The sequence below is a fragment of the Apus apus genome, chromosome 1 (genome assembly GCF_020740795.1).
Source record: "Apus apus isolate bApuApu2 chromosome 1, bApuApu2.pri.cur, whole genome shotgun sequence".
Classification (NCBI taxonomy): domain Eukaryota; kingdom Metazoa; phylum Chordata; class Aves; order Apodiformes; family Apodidae; genus Apus; species Apus apus.
In genome coordinates this window covers 127,993,508-128,019,443 of record NC_067282.1, presented here as the reverse complement: position 1 = coordinate 128,019,443, position 25,936 = coordinate 127,993,508, and the positions used below count along the sequence as shown (strand labels likewise).

Sequence of the window (25,936 nt, the reverse complement as noted above, 5' to 3'; positions counted from 1 at the left end):
GAATACCCACCTGGCATCCCTGGAGATACTGACAACAGGACAATTCAGCAAAAGAGAAAGGGCTAGATATGGGAGGTGTTAATGTAATTTCTCTGAGACCATATACCTTAGATACATCAGGTTCCATGTTTTGGGATAGCAGTAGCAAAGTGGGAATTGAAGTTCCTTGCTCTGCCCCTGAGGGCCCCAAAGTGCAATGTTGGAAATTTGGACCTGGAAATTTGCGTTCACGGAGCTCACTAATCTCCTTCGAACCTATCAGAGTTGTATCACCTCCAGATGTTTTTACACTAGATTTCAGGGCTCAGCTGACCAATGACACACAGGCCATGCCTGGCAGGATTAGCACAGTGTTAGTTTTCACCTTCTTCAAAATATTGAACAAATAGTTCATTTATTGAGCAAACAAGCAAACTGTTTTCTTTTGGCTGTTTCTCCTGCTGCCTGATGAAGCTCATCTGTGGTGAAATAAATATTATACATAAATCCCAATAGAAGAAAAAACATCTTTTCTTAATAATCCTGCACATTTAGTCAAATTATTTAAAAGGTTCCAGATGCTTAATCTGTTGCTAGTTTATTCATTCTTATTTGGATTTAAATGAAATTGTTTTATTTCTGAAAAAAATATTTCATCCTATTACTCACATGTCTTAGTCTTAGTGCTGTTATAATCCTACAGGTTCAGCTGCCATTTCTCAAAATACCATTGGAATGGCATTGGTGCATTTTAAGAAATAGGTGATGCAATTATAATACCTCCATCTCTTTGCAGTTGGTGAATTTTGCACAGTGTCAATCCCATGAGTTATGTGAACTGGTAGTAGCACAATGTCAGAAAAAAAGGAAAGCAAGAGTCAATACATACCTCCTCAGGACTTCAGGGAACTTGAATTAATTGCAGTAGTATCAGCTTTAGTTATCAGACGTATCTCTGGAAAGGATACTGCATTATCTTGCATGAAAGGACCAGAGAACAAGCTCCAAAAGTTGGAATCAATACATTTCCCAACTTAAAACATATTCCATTAATTAAACCTACTGACTCGCATGTGTGCGTGTGTGTGTATTTAGTTTGTGGGGCTTGATTGGAAGGCTTTGTGCTTGTAAACCCTCTAGGTGAGCACCATCACCTTTAGCATCTTTATCCTGTGGCTTCTGAGGAGTCAAGCACTAGAGAAAAACTGAAGGAGGAAGGAAAAGGCATATTTGCTTGCATGTAAGGTCTACAGGTCAGCTCTCCTTGCTTCATCTGTCGGTGACAAGGACACAAGTTATGTCTGTTGACTCAGGAAGTCACACTTCCCTGTTGGAGGTCAAGGGATAGGCAACTGTTGGGTTTTCTACTTAGGTCGTGTGAATATAGAAGATATCACTGCAAATTACCATCTCTGTTGGATTGCCTTGCTATGAACAATGAAACTAGTTTTGTGAGGTGCTGGCTCAGCTCGTTTCTGGCTTCTTGGCTTTTGCCAAGGCGCTGACTACTGTGAAGTCGTGGGTCTGGTATATCCAAACTTCCTGGTTACATTCTGGGTATAGACTTGTGTGAGGTAATAATTATATAGTAAATACCCTCATTCATTTAATAAGGAGCATGTCCTCGTTGGCCAGTGTTCCCCTGAAATGATGCTGAGATTTTTGTATTTGCTCACATGAGTTACTGTGTGGATACATGATGAGAAAATCACTTATTTATGGTAGTGGTGGTAGTGCCTCTATTCACATCCTATCAGTAACTGCTGGTTACTGCTGGCAGTGACTTCAATTTTTAATTTTTCTTACTGGTAATTTGAGAAAAATACATGTGATTTATCAGCATTTGATATTTTTCTGAAGAACGTGGAAGAAATAAAAAAATGTTCACAATAGCTTAAAGGAGTTTGAGGCCACAAAGGTCATAGGCATCACAGAAAAAAAATAATGCAGGTCTTGAGCTTAGAAGGAAACCCATGAGGACATCTAGCTCCCACACTGTGCTCCAAAGCAGAACCTGTTATACCCAGGGTCGTGTTTGCCAGATCTTTCTTTAACCTGTTCTTAAAAATCTTCAGTAATGGGAATACTGCAGCCTCTTTTGGGAACTGTTTGAAGGGCTGAAGGATTTACTGTTCCAAGGATTTTCTTCATTTCCAATCTAAATCTTCCTGGTAGTAATTAAGCCTCTGCCTACCCGTATCAGCAATAGACATAAAGACCTCTAATCTATTTTCTTCATAAAAGTTTATTTTTAAATACTTTTTTTTTCCCTTTAATTTTAATATAATCTGATTTCCTCTATTACCCAAGTTATAGAATTTCACTAAATGAATCCTGCAACAAATCGGTAACAACTGATTGAACTAAAACAATTAGAAAATTATGAAAAAGACATATGGCCTTGATTTCAAAACTGTAAATAATGGAGAATTCCTCAGTATTTCTAGATTCCAAAGATCTTTTTTCCTCCTTCCCTTGCCTCTGTAGGTGCACGAGTAAACAATGTATGTTCTATCAAGCATGCCCTTTGCTTTTGAAAGAGGCCAGGGACATGAAATGAAACATGAGTGTGAGGTCTCTCTGCCCCTCTACTACCTTTCCTCCCATTAACTCATGATTGAATGAGAAGTTCAGAGACTGACTGTACTTCATATGAGACAATTTGGGGAGAGTTTATTCTGGTGTCATTTTCTCTCCCTGGGGAACATAACTGTTTTGTTTGTCTGTATGAAATGATAACATGAAGCTCCCAACATTTCAGCCAATGCCTGTCACAGCTGTGGTTGCCCACATCACAGGCCACTTAGCAGAATATTTGTCCAAAGACAAATGAGCACTGTAGGTGGCCTGGGCTGTATCTGTCACCTTCATTTCAGCCACATACCAAATGCTAGTCAGAGGAATGGGACATGTAATAGAAGCCTTTATATCAGATTTGTGTCAACAGAGGATTTTCAACAAATCCCTGCTATTTTCCCTTGGACAGAGTCTACCTTGAAAGTCTTCCAACAACAGTGCAGTGCAAAGCAGTTGCAGCAAATGAGAGGATCAGTCTGCGTATGTCTGGAAACTTTGAGGAAATACTACATTGATGATTTCACACTGGAAGCTGTTTTCCAGAAGAATCTCTTTCTCTTAACTTTTGTTGAAATTTGGTTATAACATGGAGTTTAAAAGCAAGATTCCATTGCACTGTAAATGCTTTGTGGGCTTTGGCATTTAGCTGGGACAGGGTCAACATAGGAAGGGATGTAGATAAGCATTGTTTACCTGGCAGTGCTAAGTTCTTCAGTGCTCTACAGCAGAAGCTCTGGGTCTTCTCTACAGACCAGTAAAGTGGGTGGTAGTGGCTCAAGAAGCAAAAGACATTTCAGTAGTCTAAAACCACAGATGGGGCATGGCAACAAAATGCTGTATGAGAGGCCTGTAAGGACCTCTGCCTCCAGAGGATAAGGCCTGGCCAACATGGGTTTAGGAAAGGAAGGTCCTGTCTAGCCATTCTGATCTTCTATGACTGGGTGACCCACCTAGTGGGTAAGTGGAAGGCTGTGGATGTGGTCTACCTAGACTTCAGCAAAGCCTTTGACACAGTCTCCCACAGCATCCTCCTGGAGAAGCTGGCAGCCCGTGGCTTGGACAAGTGCATCCTTTGCTGGGCTAAAAACTGGTTGGATGACGAGGCCCAGAGAGTGATGGTGTATGGTTCTGCATCCAGCTGGTGTGCGGTGACCAGTAGTCCTATTCAACATTTTTATTGACAACCTGGATGAGGGGATCAAGTCTACCCTTAGTAAATTCACAGATGACACAAAGTTGGGGGGGAGTGTCGATCTGCCGGAGGGTAAGAAGAAGCTGCAGAGGGATCTGGACAGACTGGATCAATGGGCTGAGGCCAATGGTATGAGGTTCAACCAAGTGCCAGGTCCTGCACTTTGGCTTCAGCAACCCCAGGCAGCTCTGCAGATTGGGGGAAGAGTGGCTGGAGAGCAGCCCAGCAGAGAGGGACCTGGGAGTGCTGGTTGACAACCAGTTGAACACAAGCCAGCAGTGTGCCCAGGTGGCCTGGAAGGGCAATGGCATCCTGGCTTGTACCAGGAATAGTGTGGCCAGCAGAAGTAAGGATGTGATTCTCCCCCTGTACTCAGCACTGGTGAGGCCTCACCTCGAGTACTGTGTGCAGTTCTGGGCCCCTCACTGCAAGAAAGAATAATACAGAATTCAGCCTAGTGTATGGGTAGTTATTATTTCCCCATTTGGGAATCAGAAGGGTCTTGCTATTAGAGTGCTCTCCATTTTATGTTTAGATCTGAGAGATTTTCTAGCAACATGGTATGAAGTTGTTGGTGGCTTAGTGGAAAGTGGTAAAGATGTGCTTGTCAGTCAGCTTTGCTCTGATTCTCAGACCCCATTGTCCTGTGAAAACCTCAAAAAAAATCAAGTGACCAGGCATAGAGATTTGGTGCCTTGAAAGTCCATCTCTGGGACACTGGGAAGTATTGTACTTCATGAGACATGACTGCCAGTTTCATAATAAACAGTCAGGTAGAACAGCTCAGCAAGAAAAAGCACATGGACAGGACACTTGTATTTCTGAAATTTGTTCTTTTTGGAGCAAACATGAAGAGTGCTAAATGCTGCTCTGCTCTTGTACTCCTCCCCATCTTCCATTTGTTTACTCTTTTCCCAGAACTCTTCTCTGCGTGCTGTCTATATATTATTGGCAAAAGTTTGCCTTTGTAGATTGAGTTCTGCAATTGAGTGTCAATTTTTATAGCATAGTCAAATGTTAGAAGACAAAATTAACATTTTACAGCTGGTAATAAATGCTCTGGAGTCAGGGAAAGAATCTAGCTTAGCCACATCCCCTTTAAATTCTTTCCCTCCTTCGCAAATATTTCATTACCAACTTAAAAATGTTACTAACATTTACACCACCCTCCTCTGCTGTTGATGTGATAATTCAGTTTGTGTAAGCTAAATTTGAAGCTACAACCAGAGGAAACTGATAATGTGTTGCATGCCTTTTTCTCCCACTTTGTGTGAGGATAAGTGACTTCACATGGTGTAAGACAATGAACAACATGGTTTTAAGTGTGCAATGCCAAAGACTTGGGGTGAGATTCTGCTTCATTGAAGTTACTGGGAATTTTGCAGTTGATTTTACAAGAGCAAGAATTTCAGCCTAGATTCTTCGAGCTAGGATGCCGGCCCAGAGCTGGGCCAGACAAGCTTCAAAGAAGCATAAAAGAGACAAATTCCCTCAGAGTCCAGCACTAAATGCATCTCATGCAGAACTGAAATAATGCTCAGTTAAATTTTTTTATTTGGTTCCCTTCACATTAAGGGAACTAATACATGCAGTTTAGAAAAGTAACAAGACTATTAAATGTTACTAAGAGACTCCCACATAAGGAACTGTAACTTGAGCTTTACAAATTGCAAAATTGCCAGCTGGCTTAGATCCACCGGCCCAAGTTGCTTATATTGAACTGTATAATGGTGACCGAATGAATATTTTTGCGAATAAATTTCAGGTAAGCTGTTATATATCTGAGGCAAATAGACTTATTGGATACTTACAGGACGAGGGAAGGGCTGTGGATGTTGTCTACCTTGACTTTAGCAAGGCCTTTGATGCAGTTTCCCACAGCATTCTCCTAGAGAAGCTGGCTGCTCACGGCTTGGACGAACATACACTTTGCTGGATGAAAAACTGGTTGGATGGTTGTGTCCAAAGAGTTGTGTTGAGTGGAGTTAAATCCAGTTGGTGACCAGTCATGAGTGGTGTTCCGCAGGGCTAAGTGCTGAGACTGCTCCTGTTTAGCATCTTTATTGATGATTTGGATGAGGGGATAGGGTGCACCCTCAGTAAGTGTGCAGATGACACTAAGTTGGGTGGGAGTGTAGATCTGCTTGAGGGCAGGGAGTCTTTGCAAAGGCATCTAGACTGGTTTGATTGATGAGCCAAGGCCAATTGTATGAGTTTCAACAAGGCAAATTTTTGGGTACTACACTTTGGCCACAACAACTCCTGCAGCATTACAGGTTGGGGGAGGAGTGGCTGGAGAGCTGTCCAGCAGAGAGGGACCTGGGGGTGTTGATTGACAGCTGGATGAACATGAGCCAGCAGTGTGCCCAGGTGGTCAAGAAGGCCAACAGCATCCTGGCCTGCATCAGGAATAGTGTGACCAGCAGGACCAGGGAGTTGATCCTGTCCCTCTACTCGGCCTTGGTGAGGCCACACCTTGAGCACTGTGCGCAGGTTTGGGCACCACAGCATAGGAAGGACATGGAGGTGCTGGAGAGGGTGCAGAGAAGGGCAACTAGGCTGATGAGGGTTCTGGAGAAGAGGTCTTAAGAGGAGAGGCTGAAAGAGCTGGAGCTGTTCAGCCTGGAGAAGAGGAGGCTGAGGTGAGACCTCATTGCTCTCTACAACTACCTGAATAGAGGTTGTAGTGAGGTGGGTGTTGGCGTCACCTCCTTACTGACTAGTGATAGGACAAGAGGAAATGGAGTCATGTTGCCAGGGGAGGTTCAGATAGGATATTAGGAAAAAATTATTCACAGAAAGAGTAGTGAGGCATTGGAACAGACTGCCCAGGGAGGTGGTTGAGGTCGTGGAGGCACCGTCACTGGAGGTGTTAAAAAAACAGGTAGATACGGCACTTTGGAAGATGGTTTAGTGGTCACCAGGGTGTAGGGCTGACAGGTGGACTTGATGATCTTGAAGGTCTTCTCCAACCTTCATGATACTATGATTCTATAACTTGAAGTTACAAAAGATAACATAATTTTGAGCCTTTTTTTATTATAGGGAGAGATACTGCAAATAGTTGAGTGATTTTGTAACCAATACCTTTTTTAAGGACTTATACAGAGAATATAGTCCTATACTTAAAATGATTGACAGAGAGAAACTTTTAAAATCACTGCCAGTATTTAAATGGTACTCTATTATGGGAACTAGTAAAAGATTATTTAAAAAAAAAAAAAAATTACACTGGATAAATTGTTTTAAAATGTGCTGTGGATTTTATTCCATTAACTTCTGCATCAGATGTTCACAATTTACACAAGAAGTGTGAAACCAGCTTGGTTATTAGAGTAATGATACTCTGGATTTCAGAGTAAAGAGTGGTTGACTATACAGTTAACTCCAGGGCAATGTCAGGTATTGCTCATGACTGATTTTTTTTCTAAAGGCAGTCTTTAAAACTCATCTTGTTCTCTCTTTGTTTAACATGCTCAGTTAGTCCATACCTAGCTAATGTCAAAACATATTAAATTGATCTAATAATGCAAATTAAAGTAGGCACATGTCTGGCACAGAATCTGTCTTCCCATGAATTACTATATTTATGCAAGCCTATTTTAAAGTTATGTGTGGCATTTCATCACCTTCTTTCAGAAAGTTCAGGAGTTACCTTAAAAAAAAAGAAAACTGAGCAGGAGACAGGGTTTCTCTTTGTGCCATGAACTTATTTTGTGCCATTCCACTACCACCTTTCCTACTACAACAGACCTGTGTGCCACTGTCAGTCAGTTGCTTTGGAAGTCCCACCAGATGTCTGAGTGTATTTGTACATCTGGCCCTTTGCCCTCTCAGGATCACACTCATTATGATTTATTAATAATCTACAAAGAACATTGATAAACAATGAATATTTATGACTACAGATGTAACCCTATTGTTTGTGTAAATTACAGTGGGTTTCTGGTAATATTCTGAATAGCTTCAAGTTTACATAAATAATTCATGCTTGTAAGGCCATATGTTAAACTGTCATTGTAAAAAAAAAAAAAAAAAAAAGTAGTGCTGCCAGTTTTCACTTGAACCATATGTAAATATCAAGAAGTTGATTTTAAGCAGTGGTATAAAGACTAAGCCTTATACAATAAGGATTGCAATATGCTACAATGCACTAGATGCATTAAGATGAGTATCAAAGGCAAAATAGGTTTTCAACACAGCAGAGAAATCAGCTGGTTTTATTTCCAGATAAATACAGTGTAATAAAACATGCTTTCAGAAACCGTGTTGTGTGAAAAGCCAAGTGAGTGGCCCTTGTTGTAGCCCCTGGGAGATTTGTTTCCAGTCACACTGCAGGGAAAGAAACACAGCTGTGGGCTTGTCTGGTTGTTTCCCTTCTGGCTAAGTGGTCTTAGCTCATAGAAAAGCCAAGAAGTGGCCTGATCACAGTTGGTAAGAACCTACTGCCATAACCAAAACTCTGCCAGTAGATGCTCTTAAATGACAAAGCTGCAGCCAAATGTCGAGACTCTAAGATGCAGATAGGCAAACTCAGTCAGGAAATAAGCCATACAGTTTCAACAGCTAGGATAATTAACTGACCCAATAAGGCTTGTGACTGATGGTTTATCACAGAAGAGCTGTGATTAGAGGTCAATTAGAATGTTAGTTAAAAAAAATGTATAGCAAAAAACACCTCAAGGCAGTTCTGTGGTTCCAAAGGAAACCAGGTCTTGCAGCCCTTCGTCTGGCTCCAAAGGAGTTGTGGCAGTTTGTTTTCCGTGTGCAAACCTGAAGCTGAACATCACTCACAAAACACCTTTACTGTTAAAATGCTCTTACTGCTTTCTAAGTGAGAAGAACAGAAGATGTTGTTCCCACTTTTAATGGGTCTTTACCAAAAGCTGTTTCATCTTCTGTGGGAGTGTGAAGATAGAAAACCTAGGGACAGATTCAGACTGGGATAGAGACAGGTACTGATAGATGCCCAGGATGGCAGCAGTTTTGTTTTTCCTCTTTTTTTGGCCGGTGGTCCCTAATACAGACTGGAAGAGTCAGTCTCATGAACTTGTCCAAATAATTTCTTAGCTGTAAATACCACTGTGGGCCACTGCAAGATCCCAGAAATGCTGATATGCCTTGACTGTGCCTGTCACTCTGGAATCAACTGTCTTCCAAAACTACTGGTGCTGCAGGCTTTTCCTGACTCCTTACTTCTTTAAACCTCTGAATAGCTCTGAAGTATCCTTTTCTCATTGCTTTAACCTTATTTCATGCCCAAAGTAAAATTATAGGGGCCTTTTCAGAAGATGCTCGTTTCATTCCTTGTTGTGAGTCTGCAATACATATGCAATATTTTGGGAATAACACAAATACAGGAGAGCTGTCTTTGATACCAAAATTCTTATTCCTAGATGCTTGTTCAGACAGCACAGTTTTTACACAAATTAAAGCTTCTATTTGAATTAAGAAAAGTGCAGCTATAAAAATGGTATTTGCTTGCTTGGTGCTTCTGGGCACACTAAGAAATGAACTTCTGGATTTTGTCATCAGAAATATAATTCTGCAGCTTTTTGCTGTTGCTAGCTATGCAAGACCCTAGGAAGCCAAGAGAGAATGTTCCTGGATTCTATTCTTCCTTGAGTGCCTTTTACTAAGTTCCAGTCAATTATTGCAGCTCTATGCAGTGAATCATTGGGGTCGCCCGGGTGCAACCACACTGAAGAGCCTGAATTTCAGAACAGGAGTTGAAAAGCAGGATGCAGAAGAGAGAAAGTGTGTTACTTTAATCCCCAAGTGCAGGCTGAGCCACCATGGCTGATGGTTGAAAACACCTGCTTTGAGGAAGTGTTCTTCTGTGGGAAAATATAAATAAAAAAACTGAGATATCTGTGATCTGAGCAAACTGACTGGGGTTTAATTCACAGAGAAACACAAAGCTGTTTTCATAAAGCTGCTTGGTGCTGTCCAAGTGCAGCATATTTCCAGGTTTCCACAGCTCAGAGGCCCACCTGAGAATTCAGAGCTGTACAGGTTGGAACTTTGCCATGATAGGTAACTCAAAGGGAAATAAACCATCTAGTAAAACATAGATGAGGTTTAATGTATTTTATTTTATGGTTGGTTTTTTGTTTGGCAGGTCTTGCTTTATTGTTTTGTTTTGTTGGTGGTTTTTGTTTTGGTTTGGTTTTGGGGTTTTTTGTTAGTTTTGTTGTTTATGGATTTATGTTTGTTTCGTTTTTGTTTGTTTGTTGGTGGTTTTTTTTATTATTATTATTTTCTATTGGGAAAGAACTGTATTCCTGCAAGGAACACATTCAAGACCACATTAAATGTTTAAACAGGAACGCATCACTGTTTTCCAGAACAAAACTACTTTTTCTTCAAATACAATTGCAAATACATCACTACATTTAGAGAAACTGAAAGATGCTAAAATATATCTTTTAGTGTACCTTGTTCACCATAAAAATATTATCTCTATTGTGAGGCTTTCTGTCTGCATGTAAACATTTCCCTGCAATACAGTCTCTCTTGGGGAATATTACAAAGTGCAACGTGTCTGTCATTCAGATTATCAGCTTCATCTTGTTATGTCAAGAAATGCAAACATCTCTTGGACTGCTCCAGGTAGATATCCTGCCTGCTTGGCTGAGTTTCTATCAATCATCAGGAAAGCTTTCCTACCCCTGTCTAAATTCAAGACAATGTTCCATAATGCATTTTATTGATTAGACTGGGGTATGTGCCTGTGAGAAGTCTATTAATTAATTCTACTAATTTCGAATAAACCATAGTTCCTGCCGTGTGCAAGTGTAGTATTTTGATGGCCGACAAGGTGTTCTTTCTACCTCACAGTACAGTCCTTTAGCGGCTAGATGGCACTATTGCCAGAGAGTAGAATCAGGTGTGAGAGAAAATGCTAAGTGAATTTATAGACTTGGTTTTCTTAGCAAGAGCTGTAACAGAAAGTACCTTTTAGCTGCCGAATATATTAATTTAAATTTCAGGATTTTGTTTGTGCCATGTGTGCTGCCTGAGTAACTCAGTGATACTGTCAACTGGCTTCTTTCTTCTCATAATGGCGTAGCAGCTCAGGCATGTGTTCAGATTTCGCTTTGGCTAAGTGCTAGAGAGAATGGCAAACTCATGGCACAGTCACCTAAAGATAAAGGAAGCACATGCATGAGAGCAAGCTGTCTAGATGGCTTGCTGATCTCGTCCTTCCCCATGCATGTTCTCTCTCCTTTTCCTAATTTCTGGTTTTGTGTCATTCATTGTAAGAAGAGACAGCGAGAACGCTGCCAAAGTGTCTGTCACTCCAGTGATCTCTGCTTGACCTGCATTGCCTTGTTCAGTGTTCAAATGCAAATGTGATTTTCTTTATGCCATTGCACTGACACTAGTTTTACCTGGTGCTGGCCCCCAGGCACTGGCAGTGGTGGCCACATGGGTGGCTTCTGTGAGAAGCTGCCAGGGCCACTGCAAGGGACCCACTGCAGGGCACGGCTGAGCCCCTTGACAAGATGGGGACATCTCTGGGAAAGAGAATGTAAGAAAGCATACAATGCTGCCTGATAGTGAGGAGGGAGGGGAAAAACAGTGAGAATCAATCCTGTTTGCACCAAGGTGCAGACAGGAGGAAGGGAGGAAGTGCTCAGGGTGCCCAGAGATTCCCCTGCAGCCACTGGAAAGACTAGACTGATGCAAGTTTATCCTGAAGAATTGCAGCCCGTGAAAGGACCCATGCTGGAGCAAGGGAACAGTGTGAGGAAGGAGCAGCAGAGGGGAGCTGTTATGAACTGACTCTATAACCACCATTCCCCAGCCTGCTGCACTACTTGGGGTGGGAAGTAGAGAAGTTGGGAGTGAAGGACTGAACTTGGTCTTGGGAAGAAGTTGGGAGGGAGGTGAAGTGGAAGAAGTTTTTAATTTTGTTTTTATTTCTCACTATCCAAATCTATAGTGACAAATTAAATTGATTTTCCCCAAGACAAGTCTGGATTGCCTGTGATAGCAACCGGAAAGTTATCTTCTCATCTTTTCCTCAACCCACAAGCTTTTTCATTTTCATTTCTCTTGCCATCCTGTTTAGGAGGAAAAGTGAGAGAGTGGGTGGGTGGGCATCTGGCAGCCAGCCAAGGTCAACCCATCATAAGAAAAAGGATTAGTTTTATCCTGTTCATGGTAAGGTTTTTTTTTTGGAGGCAGTCCATATTTCATTTAGTTATTCACAGTAATAAATTTGAATGGTAAGAATCTGTTATGCTTCTAAATCTTTATTCCAGGAACTTATTTTATTGAACTCATCAGACATAAAAGGCTTTTGAAAAGCAATAATTTATGTAAAACAAGTATTCAGGTGCTAAGCCTAGGGCTTCCAAAATGACTGGTGATGCTAGATGCCTCTGCCTTCTTAATGGTCATGCTGACATTAAAGAGGGCAAACGCCCTAATAAGTGCAGTCCTTAGACTCTCCTGAAGTTGGGACCCTTAAATGGGTAGGCTTAAAATGTAGGACCCTTAAAAATGTAGGCTTAGGCACACCTTAGCTACTCACACTCATCTCTAAAAGTACATGTCAATCATTGCTCAGTTTTCCTAGCTTTCTTCTTTCCTATAACTACCCATTTCTATTTTAGGAATACATAGATAGATAGATAGATAGATAGATAGATAGATAGATAGATAGATAGATAAATGTAGTAGATCATGTCAGACACCTGGCTGGTGTTTCAAAATAAAGCAAATGTCTTCTATCACCAGATATAAAAACCACCCAAACATTAAAAAAACTTAGTAAATTTGCTGCTCAGGATTTGGTGAGCATGATTCATGATATATGCAAGTTTGACTTTGATACTATGATTTCTTATTTTCTAAAACTCTTACTGCTAGAGAGACTTTTGAATTAATTTTCTTGGTAATTTTTGCCTCTTCCTGGACCTTTCGTATGAATCACAGTTTCCTCTTTACGCCTCAGTATGGTTATAAAAGATTTTCTTCTTTCCTTTAACTGCTTTGGCTAGTATAAGCTCATTTTGCTGGTTTGCTTCTTCAGTATTTTTCCCCTAGTGAAATTTGAATTAGTTAGACATGGTGTCCTGTGTAATTGCTGAGTGGTAAAAGCCAAAATGAAATTAAATGCATCTGTGCTTTCACATAAATGCTTTTTAAAGTAGCCTTCCAGCTGAATGATAGACTCCATGTATGTACTGTATGGGGTATTTATGTACTGCATCCATTCGGCCATATTATTTATGCTTCTCCCTGGGTTTGCTGTGGCCCAGTCCTGCCAGCATTCTCCCAAATGTTTAACTTGTCTGATTGAACAGCTGAGATGAGAGGAGAGGATGCTGAGTAATACTGCTTCCCACAGTGTTTGATGCACCAACATGATGGCACTGGATGAGTAGACAGAATAATATCTTCAGTTTAATTCCACATCCCAGAAAACTCCATGAGAAAGTTTATGGCTGCATTTCTGCACTTGGAATATATACTGTATTTCTAGTACTGCCTTGGGAAAGCCTTCTATAAAGGCATAATGATCCCAGATTTTTATCTGAGGAAAACTGTGCCTCAGAAATGGTTTACTTGAAAGCTTTGACCTGAATTCTAATCCGATTTTGGTTAATTTAAATTCAGAATAACTCTAGGTTTACTCAAATGTAAGTGAAGTACCAGTCCATGGGATACCAGCAGCAGTTCCAGTAATGCAAACAGCATCTGGCTCTGTGTCCTTAGTTAATTTGATTATATAGTTTCAGTTTAACTTAAACAAAGTAATGACCTTATTATTATTTTAAGAAACTTATTTTGAGAGAAGGGAATCGTATTTCTTATATAAATCCCCATTCAAATATCTTCTCTAGGTATGCACATTGCTGGAGATGGAGTTAAGTTTGTGTGGGGAGAGTAAAAGCATATTAGATTGCACTGATCATAGTTGCTCTGAATTATGCATGTGAAGAAAACAAGTCTGGCAGTGGAGATCACAGAGGGGCCTTGCATTTGTAGTTTCTCTCCTCTGTAGACCGAGTACCAGGAGAAGGATTCAGGTGTCTTTGCAATAACTATCTTAGTGGTCACATCTGGACAAGGTAACCACTAGACAAAAGAACTGGGTTCAATGGTGATGAACATTCTTTTCATTATTTCTGTCTCAAGCACTACCTTCTGAAGTTTTACAAGAAGCAATTTAAAATAAATGGTTGAATCTTGCTTTGTCTAAAGGTAAACTAAGATGAATTTCAGGGTTTTATCCTGATATAATGAAATTTAATAAGAGCTGGATACATTTTTTCAAATACAAAAATCATAGTTACATATGATATTTTCTGATTTTGCGGACACTTTCTGCTTAGCCTGTTTATCTTCTAATAATCTTCAAAATTACAACAGGAGTAGGGGAATCAAAAAAGTTTATCAGTAACAAATCTTGTTAACTCTTGATATTGGCTATTGCACAGTTCTGTAATGTCTGTTATTTTATCTTATCTTTGTGTTTTGTCACAGGATAAAAAGGAGAAGCTGACATGGACTGACCGTATGCCAGGATATGCAGCAAACTTTGGATTGATTTTATTTATGGTAATATAAACTGCATTTCTCCACATTTATTAGGTGTGTGAAACTCTTCAGTGAGCATCTTGAGTGGAATCCTCAGTTAGCATTCTCAAAGTTACTAAAATCCTGAGGAAAGCTGGGGTTACAACCCACAGTTTGTGAGAAGTGTGTGTCCTGCTAGGAATACTCATAGAGATCAATGCCTACCTCCAGCTTTATTCCCTTTCCAAAAGCTGCTTATGAGAGGGCTGCTGGCTGGGTGACTTGCTGTAATGTCAGCAGCTCGTTACTAGACGCTGCCTCTGTCACAGGGTTTCTGTTGCATCCTCTATTGTCTGATGAAGGGAAGCCCACTGTATATTTTCTTTTGTGCAGAGTATTCCATGTGCCTGCTCAGAATGACATTCAGATGTGTTCAGGCTACTGAACAGATAACATTCAGGTGAAATAAATCTGTTGCTGGGAAGTATGTGTCCAACACATATTTAGGGGCGGACTGTAATGTAGTTGAAGAAGACCATGGAATTGAATCCTCACTTAAGACCAAGAATATGGTGTGCAGGTCATTCAACTGTAAAGTGTGGACACCGCTGTCCAAGTGAAATCTCCAGCAGACCATAAACACATCATCAAACTGATAGACTTCATAAACAGCAATAGGAAAGCATGGCTAATAAACCTTAAATTACATTGTCAAGGATCCCATCATCTCTCTGGTTACAGAAGTTACTGAATGAAAGTGTGTACTCACATCTAGATCCAGCATAATATGGCAATGAAATACACTGGTTTACACCCCAGGAGCACCTGGCATAGGAAATTAACTTAGGGACTAAATTCTTTAAAATACCTAAATGTATTTTTAATATAGTGGAGTTTGCATATACTGCAACAGATATCCTGTGAAGATTTCATTTTTCTGACAGTCAAAACCACTCTATATTCTCACTGAAGCCATATTAATGTCTGCATTTTTATACATATATGTGCATATATGTATGAAGATACATTTATTGTATTTTTAATTATATTTTCTGTACATAAAAGATGTGTCATTCATATATATATATATATATATACTTAGAACATTTTGAGTGAGTTTATTGTCCTGAAGCCTTACCAAGCATTTGCTTTTTAGACTGAACCTCTAACTGGCAATAATAGAAACTTTACTTTCAGCAGTGTATAATGAGTATGAGTAAGTATATAGCCCAAATTTAGCTTTTACACGTCATTCTTTTGCAGACAAGGTGCTTATGTGTGCTTTTGACTTCAACATCATGTTTAAATCTCATCTAAGCATGATCTTAAAAGTTCTTTCCTGAGTCATGGCCTATATATTACACTCCCTGCTTTTTGTAACATCTCAGAGAGATTTATAAAGGTAAAATATAGAGCTCCAACTCTTCAACTTCTGATAGTGACAAGGGGAACTATGCTGGCTTTCACCGACTGGAGAAGTGGCCACAATTACTTTTCAAAGAATATTTTGAGCAGTAGTAAGATGTAAGCACCTGAAAGAGACAACTTACAAACCATGCATGAAATTCAGGTCAGCTCTTGATGAGGAACAGCCAGCTCTACTTTCCTATGCAGAGATTACAATCTACTCTTCACTGTGTGTAATGTTGTGTTGTTTATTTTGTTGTTGTTGGTGGTTTTGTTTGTTTGTTGTCATTTTGTTTTGCTTGTTTATTGTTTGTTGAGGTTTTTTCCTACTAAGTTAGTTAAACAGGAACTGGAAACACCAGACTAAGTTTATTGTCAGTCTGTGTAATGGAATTGTACTGCGGAAATGAAATTGGCCTCATCTACCTCCATTACTACTGTTCACACAAACTAATTTCTTTTGCTGTAAGCACTGTATGCATAACAGGTGGTTAAATCTTGAATTTATGTGTGTATGCACATATACAGCGCACAGACAGAAGACTCAGGCACAGGTAGACACACACACATGCTGCAGTTTCTAGTGCTACAGAAGTGGTCGCTGAATTCTTAACACTGCCTTTTCCAGGCTCAAATGGTCTGGCAGCACAAACCCAAAGGTATTTTCCATTAAGATGTCTACATTTCTGTAGAATGGCACTGCTGTGTTCTGTCCTTTCCCCCCCCTGCTTTGCATGCCATACTTTCCCTCATGATTCTTAAAGATGCGAATGATTTTCTTATTGCGAAACCTATTATCTTTATTTTTCATTTGCATTCTTCTTTTGTGTACTTCACTTTTGGCAATCCTCCTTCAAGAACTGTGTTATATTATTTTCTTTCTGGCTTTTCTTTGGTCTTTATCAAGCTAGGTGTACTGCCTGTTTATTTAAAAAGTACAGGCTGAAAAAGGTGTTTGGTTTGCTTCCCTTGCCCAGTTGGTCTTGGTGTTTTACACCAAGGATAATTTTACACATTTTCAGATACTTTAAAATCTGTTCAGATGTCTCTCGTTGTACACACAGCCTCACTTGATTGCAGAGGAGGCAGAAGATCCAACCTTGATTTAGTCAATCTTTTGCAGGGATTTTAAAAGAGAAGTTCACAGGTCTAATTTTTGCCCAGTGAGACCCATGGTAGCAGTAGGTCTAGGCTCAGCTGGGTGTATGCATGTTTGGCTTGTGTGTGATTAGTTATAACATATGTAACAGTTTAGAAACTCCACATTTAGAACATACATGTCGCAGCACAGATTTCCAAGTACGTGATGAAAATATTCGTGGCTGCTGGAGGATAGCAGGGTGGCATGGAGCAGTGCCATCACTGCAGCCTTTCTTTGGATTCGTTGTGTTTGACTCAGTCAGAGGAAGGAAGAAAACCAATGAATGTTGTGGCACAAGAGTTCAGCCTGTTCCTTCTTTTGGACCCTATTGCTCTGTTCTTATTCACATGGCATAATACTTGACTCCAGAATAGCCCCACTGGGGAACCAAAGAAATATTTGGACATTAAATTGTTATCCTTCTTGGATGAATCTATCAGTCTAGCCCATGGGGTTTTATAGCTTCCTTCTCAGACCTAGTATGCTTTCCTGTGTGTCTTCTTTCATACCATGCTCAGTAGGTGACCTTTTCTGCAGCCAATTTTCACATCTGTTTCTAAGAAATTCAGTCCTTGACAGCCTAGTTTAGATATTGAGTGAAGAAACTGTCTGCCATAACAGGGGATAGAACTGGCCAGATGAAAATTTGACAATGAAAACAAAATCCAAAGTAAGCATCTGAATGAAAGGTGACCATCTAATCTGGAATTTGGGCAAAAGAGGTATCGTAAGATATGGGACAAATGCTGTGAAGACACAGGGACTGCTTCCTCTCAGTGACTGGGGAGTAAGAAATATTCTCTCAGTTACTGCACAGTCCTACGAGCCCTCCTCAATTTTCTCCTTTTGCTGGATGCACAGATAATGAAGTTTCCTAAAGGAGTGTTTTTTCCATCTGTGTCTAAGCAGATGTTCAAAAACAGCTGGGCAACTGAGGAGTTTCTGAAGTCATGGTGCTTTTGCAAAACCAATATCCTTGTTCTTTAAACAAATAAAACATTTTTTCCAGTACCCTTGTGTATCTTGCTCTGGCACTGCATGTATGGAAAAGGCCACAATAGTGCAAGCCTTTGATTGTATCTCATTCTCCAGCAATCTTCCTCATTGCTATGGGTCCCTTCAATATTTTGGTCAGGTTTAAGAGTTTGCTATTCAACTTCCATGACCTGAAACATCTTTCTCTGTTTATTAACGACTGTCCTTGATGAATTCTCTTACTGTACTGTTAAGATACATTTTCTAAGTGGAAGCTTGTGATGGAGACAGGTGTCTATGAAGACCCAGAGAGCTCATCATCTCCAGAATGATACATACAAGTTTATTTTCCTCTTTTTTCTTGTCTGCCATTATAGTAAAAATTTGAAAGAAATCCACAGGGGAAAGAAAAAGAGTGTGTGCAGGATGATTAAAAGGAAGTGACACAAACTAAGGAAAAAAACCAAACAAACAGAGCTTAAGGTGACTGTAGAGGTGGAAGATGAGTTAGATTACTGCCAGGTGGAGGTTTTTTGTTTTCTCTTTTAAGGGGGTATAATAATCTCTGCTGCAGTGTAAAGTTTCTGATTCTTGTGTTCCTGCACTGCTTGTCACAGCAAGAGCTGAGCTGATAGTGTGACATGAATCTGATTTTTGTTTGCATGTTTCATAGGTAAGTCAAAAGAAAATGATGAAAAGAAGCAGAAAACATAGAAGTGATTTCTCAACACAATAGCTACTACAAAAGGGAAGGAGATAATACAGTATGCCATTGGAAATGTTTTCCTTCAAAGTTATGTGTTTAGACTTTTTCTTTGGAAAAGTGTTTGAATGAAAAACACTTGCATGAAACAAAAACTCATAATTCATCTCCATTTCATTTAAAATTGATGAAACATTTCTTAAAAAAAGTCAGAATTAGATGTTCTACTAGATCTAACATTTTATTGCAGTTTTCTCACTAAACGTATTTGTGAATTTCATTAGATATCTCCGGGAGTTTCTCCAAATCATATATTTTTTTTTAGTATGTTTACTAGTTCTCCATTAAAACGAAATGTGCCTAGTTTTCATCTTTACCCTTTAATACAGCTCTGATTCTTGTTCTGTTTTTTTTGTTTTGTTTTTTGCAATAATAATTTTTCATAAAACAACCTTCCTCTGTATATAGGAATCCAATAGACTATTGCTAGGTTATTAAAATGAACTGTTCAATTTCCTTGAACCTGTGTTGTGTGTAGCTGGGATCCTAGGCTCATTGGAATAATTCTGATAGTCTAATCTTTCACATGTAGGTAGTCTCTTTCATCTGAGGATCTCAAAATATTTTACCTAAAATAATGTATGTACTCTGGAATTCTTTCCAAAGGCAAAAAAGAAAGAGAAAAAAGTACCCTTTCCTGCCATGGCTATGAAAATTTGCTGGGTTTTTATTGTTATTTTGTTCATTTTTTTTTTCATTGTGGAGTGAGATTTTTTGGAAAACAGAATCCTATAGCCCTGTGAAATTCAAATTCTTCTGTGGGAACCTGACCTTAACTAGCAGGGCTGACTTTCCTCATCTCATGGGTCAAAGCCAGCTCATGAAGAATGCCAGGATGCCAACAGAAATGTAAAGTGAAGCACTAGTAGCACTGTTTAGTCCAGTTCTAAAAGAATAGTATCAAGGTACATTTATCTATCTATCTATCTATCTATCTATCTATCTATCTATCTATCTATCAATCATCTATCTATCTATCTATCTATCTATCTATCTATCTATCTATCTATCTATCTATCTATCTATCTATGTTTAATTTGTGGCAAGAGTTGAGCAAACACAACTGGAGAGCAAGAGGCCACTTCTGCTGCCCAGAGGTGAAGATGTTTCAGCCAGTAAGGTCTATTTACTTGTTGGCACAGGCTTGTAAGCCCTTCAGCCCAAGCCATCTGAACCAAGTGCCCGCTTAAAGATCTTGCTGAATACCTGCTTTTGTACCAAAATGACCTGAGTTTCACCAATACTGCATGAGTAACATGTGGCCCTTTAGTCAGAAAGAACATGCACATCTTGAGGAACTGTTGTGTCAGCTCAGAGTTCTGCACCCATTTTCTTCAGACGTACCTGTTAAGGAGTTTGGAATTCTCACATTTTCATTTTATTATCCCCAAATTACTGTTTCTCTAAGAAGTAACCACGCAACGCCACTTCGTGGAACTAACCCAACGTATCAGTCAAAACTTCTGTTGAAATGCTTATCTCAAGCTTGAATTCATCGATCTGTACATTTCCTTGTAGATCTCCCTGACGTTCTCGGCAGTGTTTGGTGTGATGGTGTACCGGATCACAACAGCAGCAGCTCTGTCATTCAGCACAAACGCGACGACCAGGTCAAACATTCAGGCGACGGTGACCGCAACTGCTGTCATCATTAACCTCGTGGTGATACTTATACTTGATGAAATTTATGGAGCCGTTGCCAAATGGCTGACAGAAATTGGTAAAACTATTTCACTGCATTCCTCGTTAGTACTTTGCATGTATTGACATGAGAGTATGTGTGGAGGTTCTAAAGGGGATATTTCCCCCTGAAGAGTGCCAGTGAAAATATTCAGAGCTATGGGGTAAGATGCTCAGACATGCCTCTGGGAACTCGGGCTCTAAGCCACAACATGCACTGTGCCACTAATAGGACTAATCAGCCTGGCTGTAATGCCATGTTAATGCAGTTGTGCTATTTCCAGGATCTCAGCTGGTATTTCTGCATTGCATTGGCTCTGTGCCAGGATCCACTTATCTAGAGCTGGTTGAGAATTTTTGACCTGGTAAGTATTTTGATAGATATCTTTACCACTAAGAGCTTGGTTTACTGAAAGTCAATGGGATGTTTCAAAGATGTTGCTGGCTCTGGCAAAGCTACTCTGAAAAATGCTTACCATGTTATTTTGCTGACGTTAGTTTTACCAGGTCCTTACTACTCTAAGACTTTTTTTTACCATTATAGGAGCATGTCTGGGCTGGACTTTTTTCATAATAACATCTATTTCAGTTAGAGGTTGGATTTATTTTTTTAATGCCATTTTATTGTTACAAGCCTGGGGTTAATTTGCTTGTTCCTATTTGGAATCAGCTTTGGGCAGAAAGTAGCATAAGAAAGCTCAGGTTCACTGCCCAGGACAAATCTGTACCCAGATTTTCAGCTTTCATAAAGCAAACAAGCTGCTAACTGTGTGTGACCTGATCAACTCTGTCCACTGCACCTGCCCAGGTGAAACAGGGCACAACTGTTAAGGCACGACACTGCTGTGTGAAAAGAGTAGGAAAAGCTTAAGTTGAGGCTTCTCCTCTATGGCAGTTTCTAGGCAAAAGCTGGGAGGTGCAAGCCACTGCCATTGCCTCTCTGAGGGAAGCACAGAAGGAAACTCTCTCCCTTTGAAACATGCATCAGTGTGAAAGAAACAAGAGCTTCTTACCTGCCAATTATTGTCCTCCTGTCACTTTACATGTAATTCTAATCCTGCTATGTTTATTTAGGCAACATTCCTAATGAACTATCAGAAGCTTTGTTTAAGAAGGATCCAGTCTGAGTAACCTCTAGTGCTACAAATTCTGTGAATTAGAAAGTTCATTAAGGCAGCTTTCTCCAATGCTAGGCTCAGATGTCAACTGAAATAAAAATGTAAAAAAACCCCACACTATTCATTAATGCTGATAACTGCTCTTTATCTTGTGAACTCTCTTTTTGCAGAGCAGAGCAAAATAGAGTCTTTTGGTTTTTGTTTTTGGTTTTGGTTTTTTTTCACACCACAGTTAATTCAACTGTTAATCAACAAGCTGAGGAACACACTGCTGAAGCAGCAGCTCTTGACAGGATAGGTTTCTATTCCAATCCCAAGTACACTTTGGTCTTTTTTCAAGTGAAAAATTTCATCTGTAAGCACAAGGATTGTATCACTGATGGCAACTGCATTCATCATAGGATCAAAGTAATGGATCTGCCTCAAAACCCACTGAATCAGTGCTTAGGGGGGAAAAAGGTAGTATTTTAGTTCTAATCAATACAGAGAGCTCGTATACGGTGCACTAGGACTCCATGCACCTCTTGTGGACTCAGCAGAGTGGGGCACTGATACCCTCTTATCACAGATCAAGCCAGCAATTTTTCAGCTTTTATCCTGGTATTCTTAGGTTGAACAGGGCATCTTCAGTAATCGGGTGGTTTCAGACGTGACTTGCAGATCATTTGCTCACTTTTGACTTCTCTCAGGTGAAGGAAGAACCAGTCAAATGGGGACAAAATAAAAATTATTTGTGTTTGTGCCTCATAAAGGCAGCAACTCCTTCGGGCTGCTAAGGGCCATTCCACAGAGAGCTCGTTCTCTACCTGGAAAGTTTCAGCTGCTCAATTTTAGCGTCACATGCTTCACAACTAACCATATATTATGTGTATCATTTTGGGGAAAGTTTTCTGTCTTACTACTGCATCTATTCTGGCTGGATGTATTTATTATGTAGCAGACTCCACTAGCTAGAGGACAAATTCTATGCATGCCTTTTGGTATGGTATAGTATATCTGAGTGTGGGGAGGGAGTGAAATGCTGAGTGAGTCTCAGGAACCATATATGGTGTGCAAATTTTCATGCAGAGGCTGAGCTCATCCTTGTGGGAGTTCTTCATGAGGCAAAGGCTAGGATTTTTCTCCCTCACATTAGAGGCTGCATTGCTGATATTTGATATTCCTGTTGCCCCGAGCTGTAGATCCTGAGGATCTATCCAGCATATGGGGTCAACTGCAAATTGTTCAAATCCTATTAAGGCTTAATTAAGCTTTTCTATAGGTAGTAGTGAATGATGGTTTAGGGCTTATCGGATTGTGTGTTGACCTTCTGTGAAAACAGGGTTGCAAGTATCACAAATAAAGCTTTGTGGGAACTCATTAGAGTTTTGCTATGCCTTTAGTGCCCAAATAAACACCATGCTTCTTTTCTAAGAAAAAAACCAACCAAAGAAAGACCAAACAACAACACAAAAAACAACCAACCAACCAAACAAAAAAACCCCAAACCAAAAGACCAAAGCAGCCAAAGCACCAAAACTGCTGCAAAACAAAACTGTGCAAGTACCACAGTATTTTTAATTAAATCCCTAAAGGTAGAGCTCTGGATCTGCCTTTTTCCATTGTGCTGCAGAAATCCAGTCGAGAACACGCCACAGTAAAATTACCTGTTCTCACATTAGCTAATAGCTCTGGATGAGCCTGGCAGGACAATAGTTTAACCCATACTGAACCTTTAAAAAAGGATCTTACTGTCAATTTGAAAAGCTTCTGTCCTATATGTTCTTCTGGTAGAATTTTTCCATGGAAATTGAAAATAAAACTTGGAACAGAGTAATGAATACTGAAAATGTTTAAGGCGCATTATTACAAGTTACCTAAAGAAGTCTAGAAATGTAGAATATATGTAGAGAATGGAGAAGTGTTAGCAAAACTGTGCATTTATTTTATATGGCAATTAGCAACTCACTTCATGCCTTATTCTGAAAGGTACTTAGGCTTGTGTTTAGCAATAAGCATATGAACAATCTCATTACAGAAAACAAGGCTTATGCACACAAAGTTAAGAAGGCTTTTAAGGTGTTGGTTATTTTTTTTCTGGATGAAAGCCTTTGTACTTGGCTTTTATGATTCAGGAATTGAGAATATTAGTGCTTTGTTATTTCAGTTGAGTAACTGATATTCTTATATATGTTAGTGTGCATATGCTTATATATATTAAAGCTGTTTATTTTGCTATAGCTTTATGCAATTGAATATCAAAAGCCAATTATTATTAATATGTACATTATGTTAATAAAATAGATTCAGTTATATTATATGGTTAATAATATAATAGATGTCAAAGTAAATAACTGAGGAGAGGAGGTCTGTGCTAAGATGTCACAGATGTGGCCTAAAGCAGAGGGAGGTGATGTGGTCTGCCCAGGTCTCTCAGCAAGGAAATTGAAGAGACTGGAAAATAAGTGATGTATTGTCAGGTCCAGACCAGATGTCAGGATCTGTGGGTTTTCTTCCCATCAGGGTATTGGATAGACAGCCATGAGCAACTTGGGATAGGCTATCAGAGACCTATCAGAGAAGCGAGTTCATTATATTGTCAGTATTCATGTTCCTATAAAAGAGTCTTTAAGTGCCATCTGGAAATTTAGAAAGACTCTCTGGAAATCAAGAGTCAGCGACAGAGCTGATGTGCATTGGTACAAGTTAAAAGTAAAAAATTAAAAAAAAAAAACAGTCTGAGCTCAGAGTTTGCAGTCTGGTGTTGTATTTGGGGATATCAGGGATGTTGACATATGTACATCTGGTGTGCTTTTTTTTTTTTTTCCCCCCTCCCCAGAGGTACCAAAAACAGAGAAAACTTTTGAGGAAAGACTGATTTTGAAGGCGTTCCTCCTGAAGTTTGTGAATTCTTATGCACCAATTTTTTATGTTGCCTTTTTTAAAGGAAGGTAAGCCAAGTGTCCTTTACATGCAGGAATTTAAGCATATAGATACTTATGTGTGTATATATATGTCTGCATTAGTAGATTTGTGTTTAAAAATGGGCACAAAGGGCTACCTAAGTCTGGGACTGTTTACCTGTAGCACCAGTGAAAAACATAACATAAACAGGGTGGTCTAAATGTTGATTTGAATGGCAGGGCATGATGTTGAGTACTGTGTTGTCTCTTTTAAGCAGAACTTTGTTCTGAAATGCAACCACTTTAGTTTTCTTTCCAAAATAAGAATAATCCACAATTCGGAAAATAATTTCTTAGTTAAAAAAAGAGTGTTTCATTTGTGCGTGAAAGTTTTTGCTTCCAAGTCTTCAGTTTCCACATTTTAGCAAATTTTTCTTGAAACATCATTTAGTAAAGAAAGATTTTCCTGTTTGTTTTTTTTTTAAAGTATGGAACTACTTTCTGTATTACTTTCTCAACATTTTGCACTGTTTGCCTGTATCAAGTTAAATTAAGAAATTGTTCTAGTCAACTGGAAGTTGGATGTTTGGCAAATGAACTGATTGACAAAAAAGCTAATTCAGCTGTCCTGCTAAATAAGTGTGACTTCCTATGGGTTCAGGATCATTGTCTTTAGGGACCCAGTTATCCACAGTATAGCACATGCTTTTGAATTGGAAGCTTCAAATGATTGTTTGCTAAAACTTTGGCAAAAATGTTTAAAAACATCGTCTGGATTCTGTTTCATACTATTTTTCTGTTCCTTTGGGGGGATGTAAAGTCTGTTAATCTGTCCTCCTCACCAATCATATTCAGCATCATTGGTTTAAGAATTAATTACATGTTTTACCAGCAGTTGTAAACACTGTAAGACACTAATGAAAAATATCACAAATTACTTCCTTTTAAAATAATTTCTTTGCAGTTATAATAAGGTCAATCTCACTTCTCTCCATGTAGTCAGAAGAGCCTTGACTGTGTTTAGATGTGTAAATAACTTAATTCAGTGCATAACCCAAATGTAAGAGAATATAAGTTGTGTGTTCCCTGTTTTGTGTGTGATCTCTGATGAAGAAAGGGAGATTTTTATTATGCTTTTATCATGGAAACATATTTTAATGAAATTATTTCATCAAGATATAGTAGAAGAACATTTGTAGAGGCTTACTACTGTGACATAATTTTAAATAATCAAAGTTGAATAGGTGTTGAGTCTTTTTAAATTCATTGTGAAGTAGCTAGTGCTGAAACATTTTAGCTAATATGAATGAACAGTTATGTTGTTAAAGGTAATTCTTTCTTATATTAATATTATTTCATGTATTGTTATTACTTTCAGATTTGTTGGCCGTCCTGGTCATTATGTATATGTGTTTGATGGCTATCGAATGGAAGAGGTAAGTACATATGAAATTCAAGCAAAAAAATCCTGAACAAAGAGAAATATGTGTGCAGGGTATTTCAGTAGAGTCTAGACAGCAAGGGAAAAATCAAAAATAAGTTAAAACAAGGTGTTAAATCTTCAACATAAATAGACAAACCCGAGATTTTCCCTCCAAGGTACCTGAGGCTCTCTTTCTGCAGTTCTGAGCACTTCACAGTCATGCTTAGGTGAAGTTTCACCATTTCTATCCTTTCAAATGGGCATTA

General features: G+C 39.3%; 1 protein-coding gene across 2 annotated transcripts in view; it reads left to right on the top strand.

Annotated features, from left to right (window-relative positions):
• The window catches only part of ANO2 (anoctamin 2), a 171,077-nt gene that overhangs the window by 118,355 nt on the left and 26,786 nt on the right, over positions 1-25,936 (top strand). Inside the window, exons 15-18 of one of the 2 annotated variants that reach the window (XM_051625894.1) lie at positions 14,249-14,323; positions 20,086-20,287; positions 24,184-24,295; positions 25,626-25,683. In XM_051625894.1, the coding sequence (XP_051481854.1) occupies positions 14,249-14,323; positions 20,086-20,287; positions 24,184-24,295; positions 25,626-25,683 (447 nt within the window). The remainder of the gene's footprint in view (positions 1-14,248; positions 14,324-20,085; positions 20,288-24,183; positions 24,296-25,625; positions 25,684-25,936) is intronic. The other variant, XM_051625885.1, reaches the window with a different exon arrangement.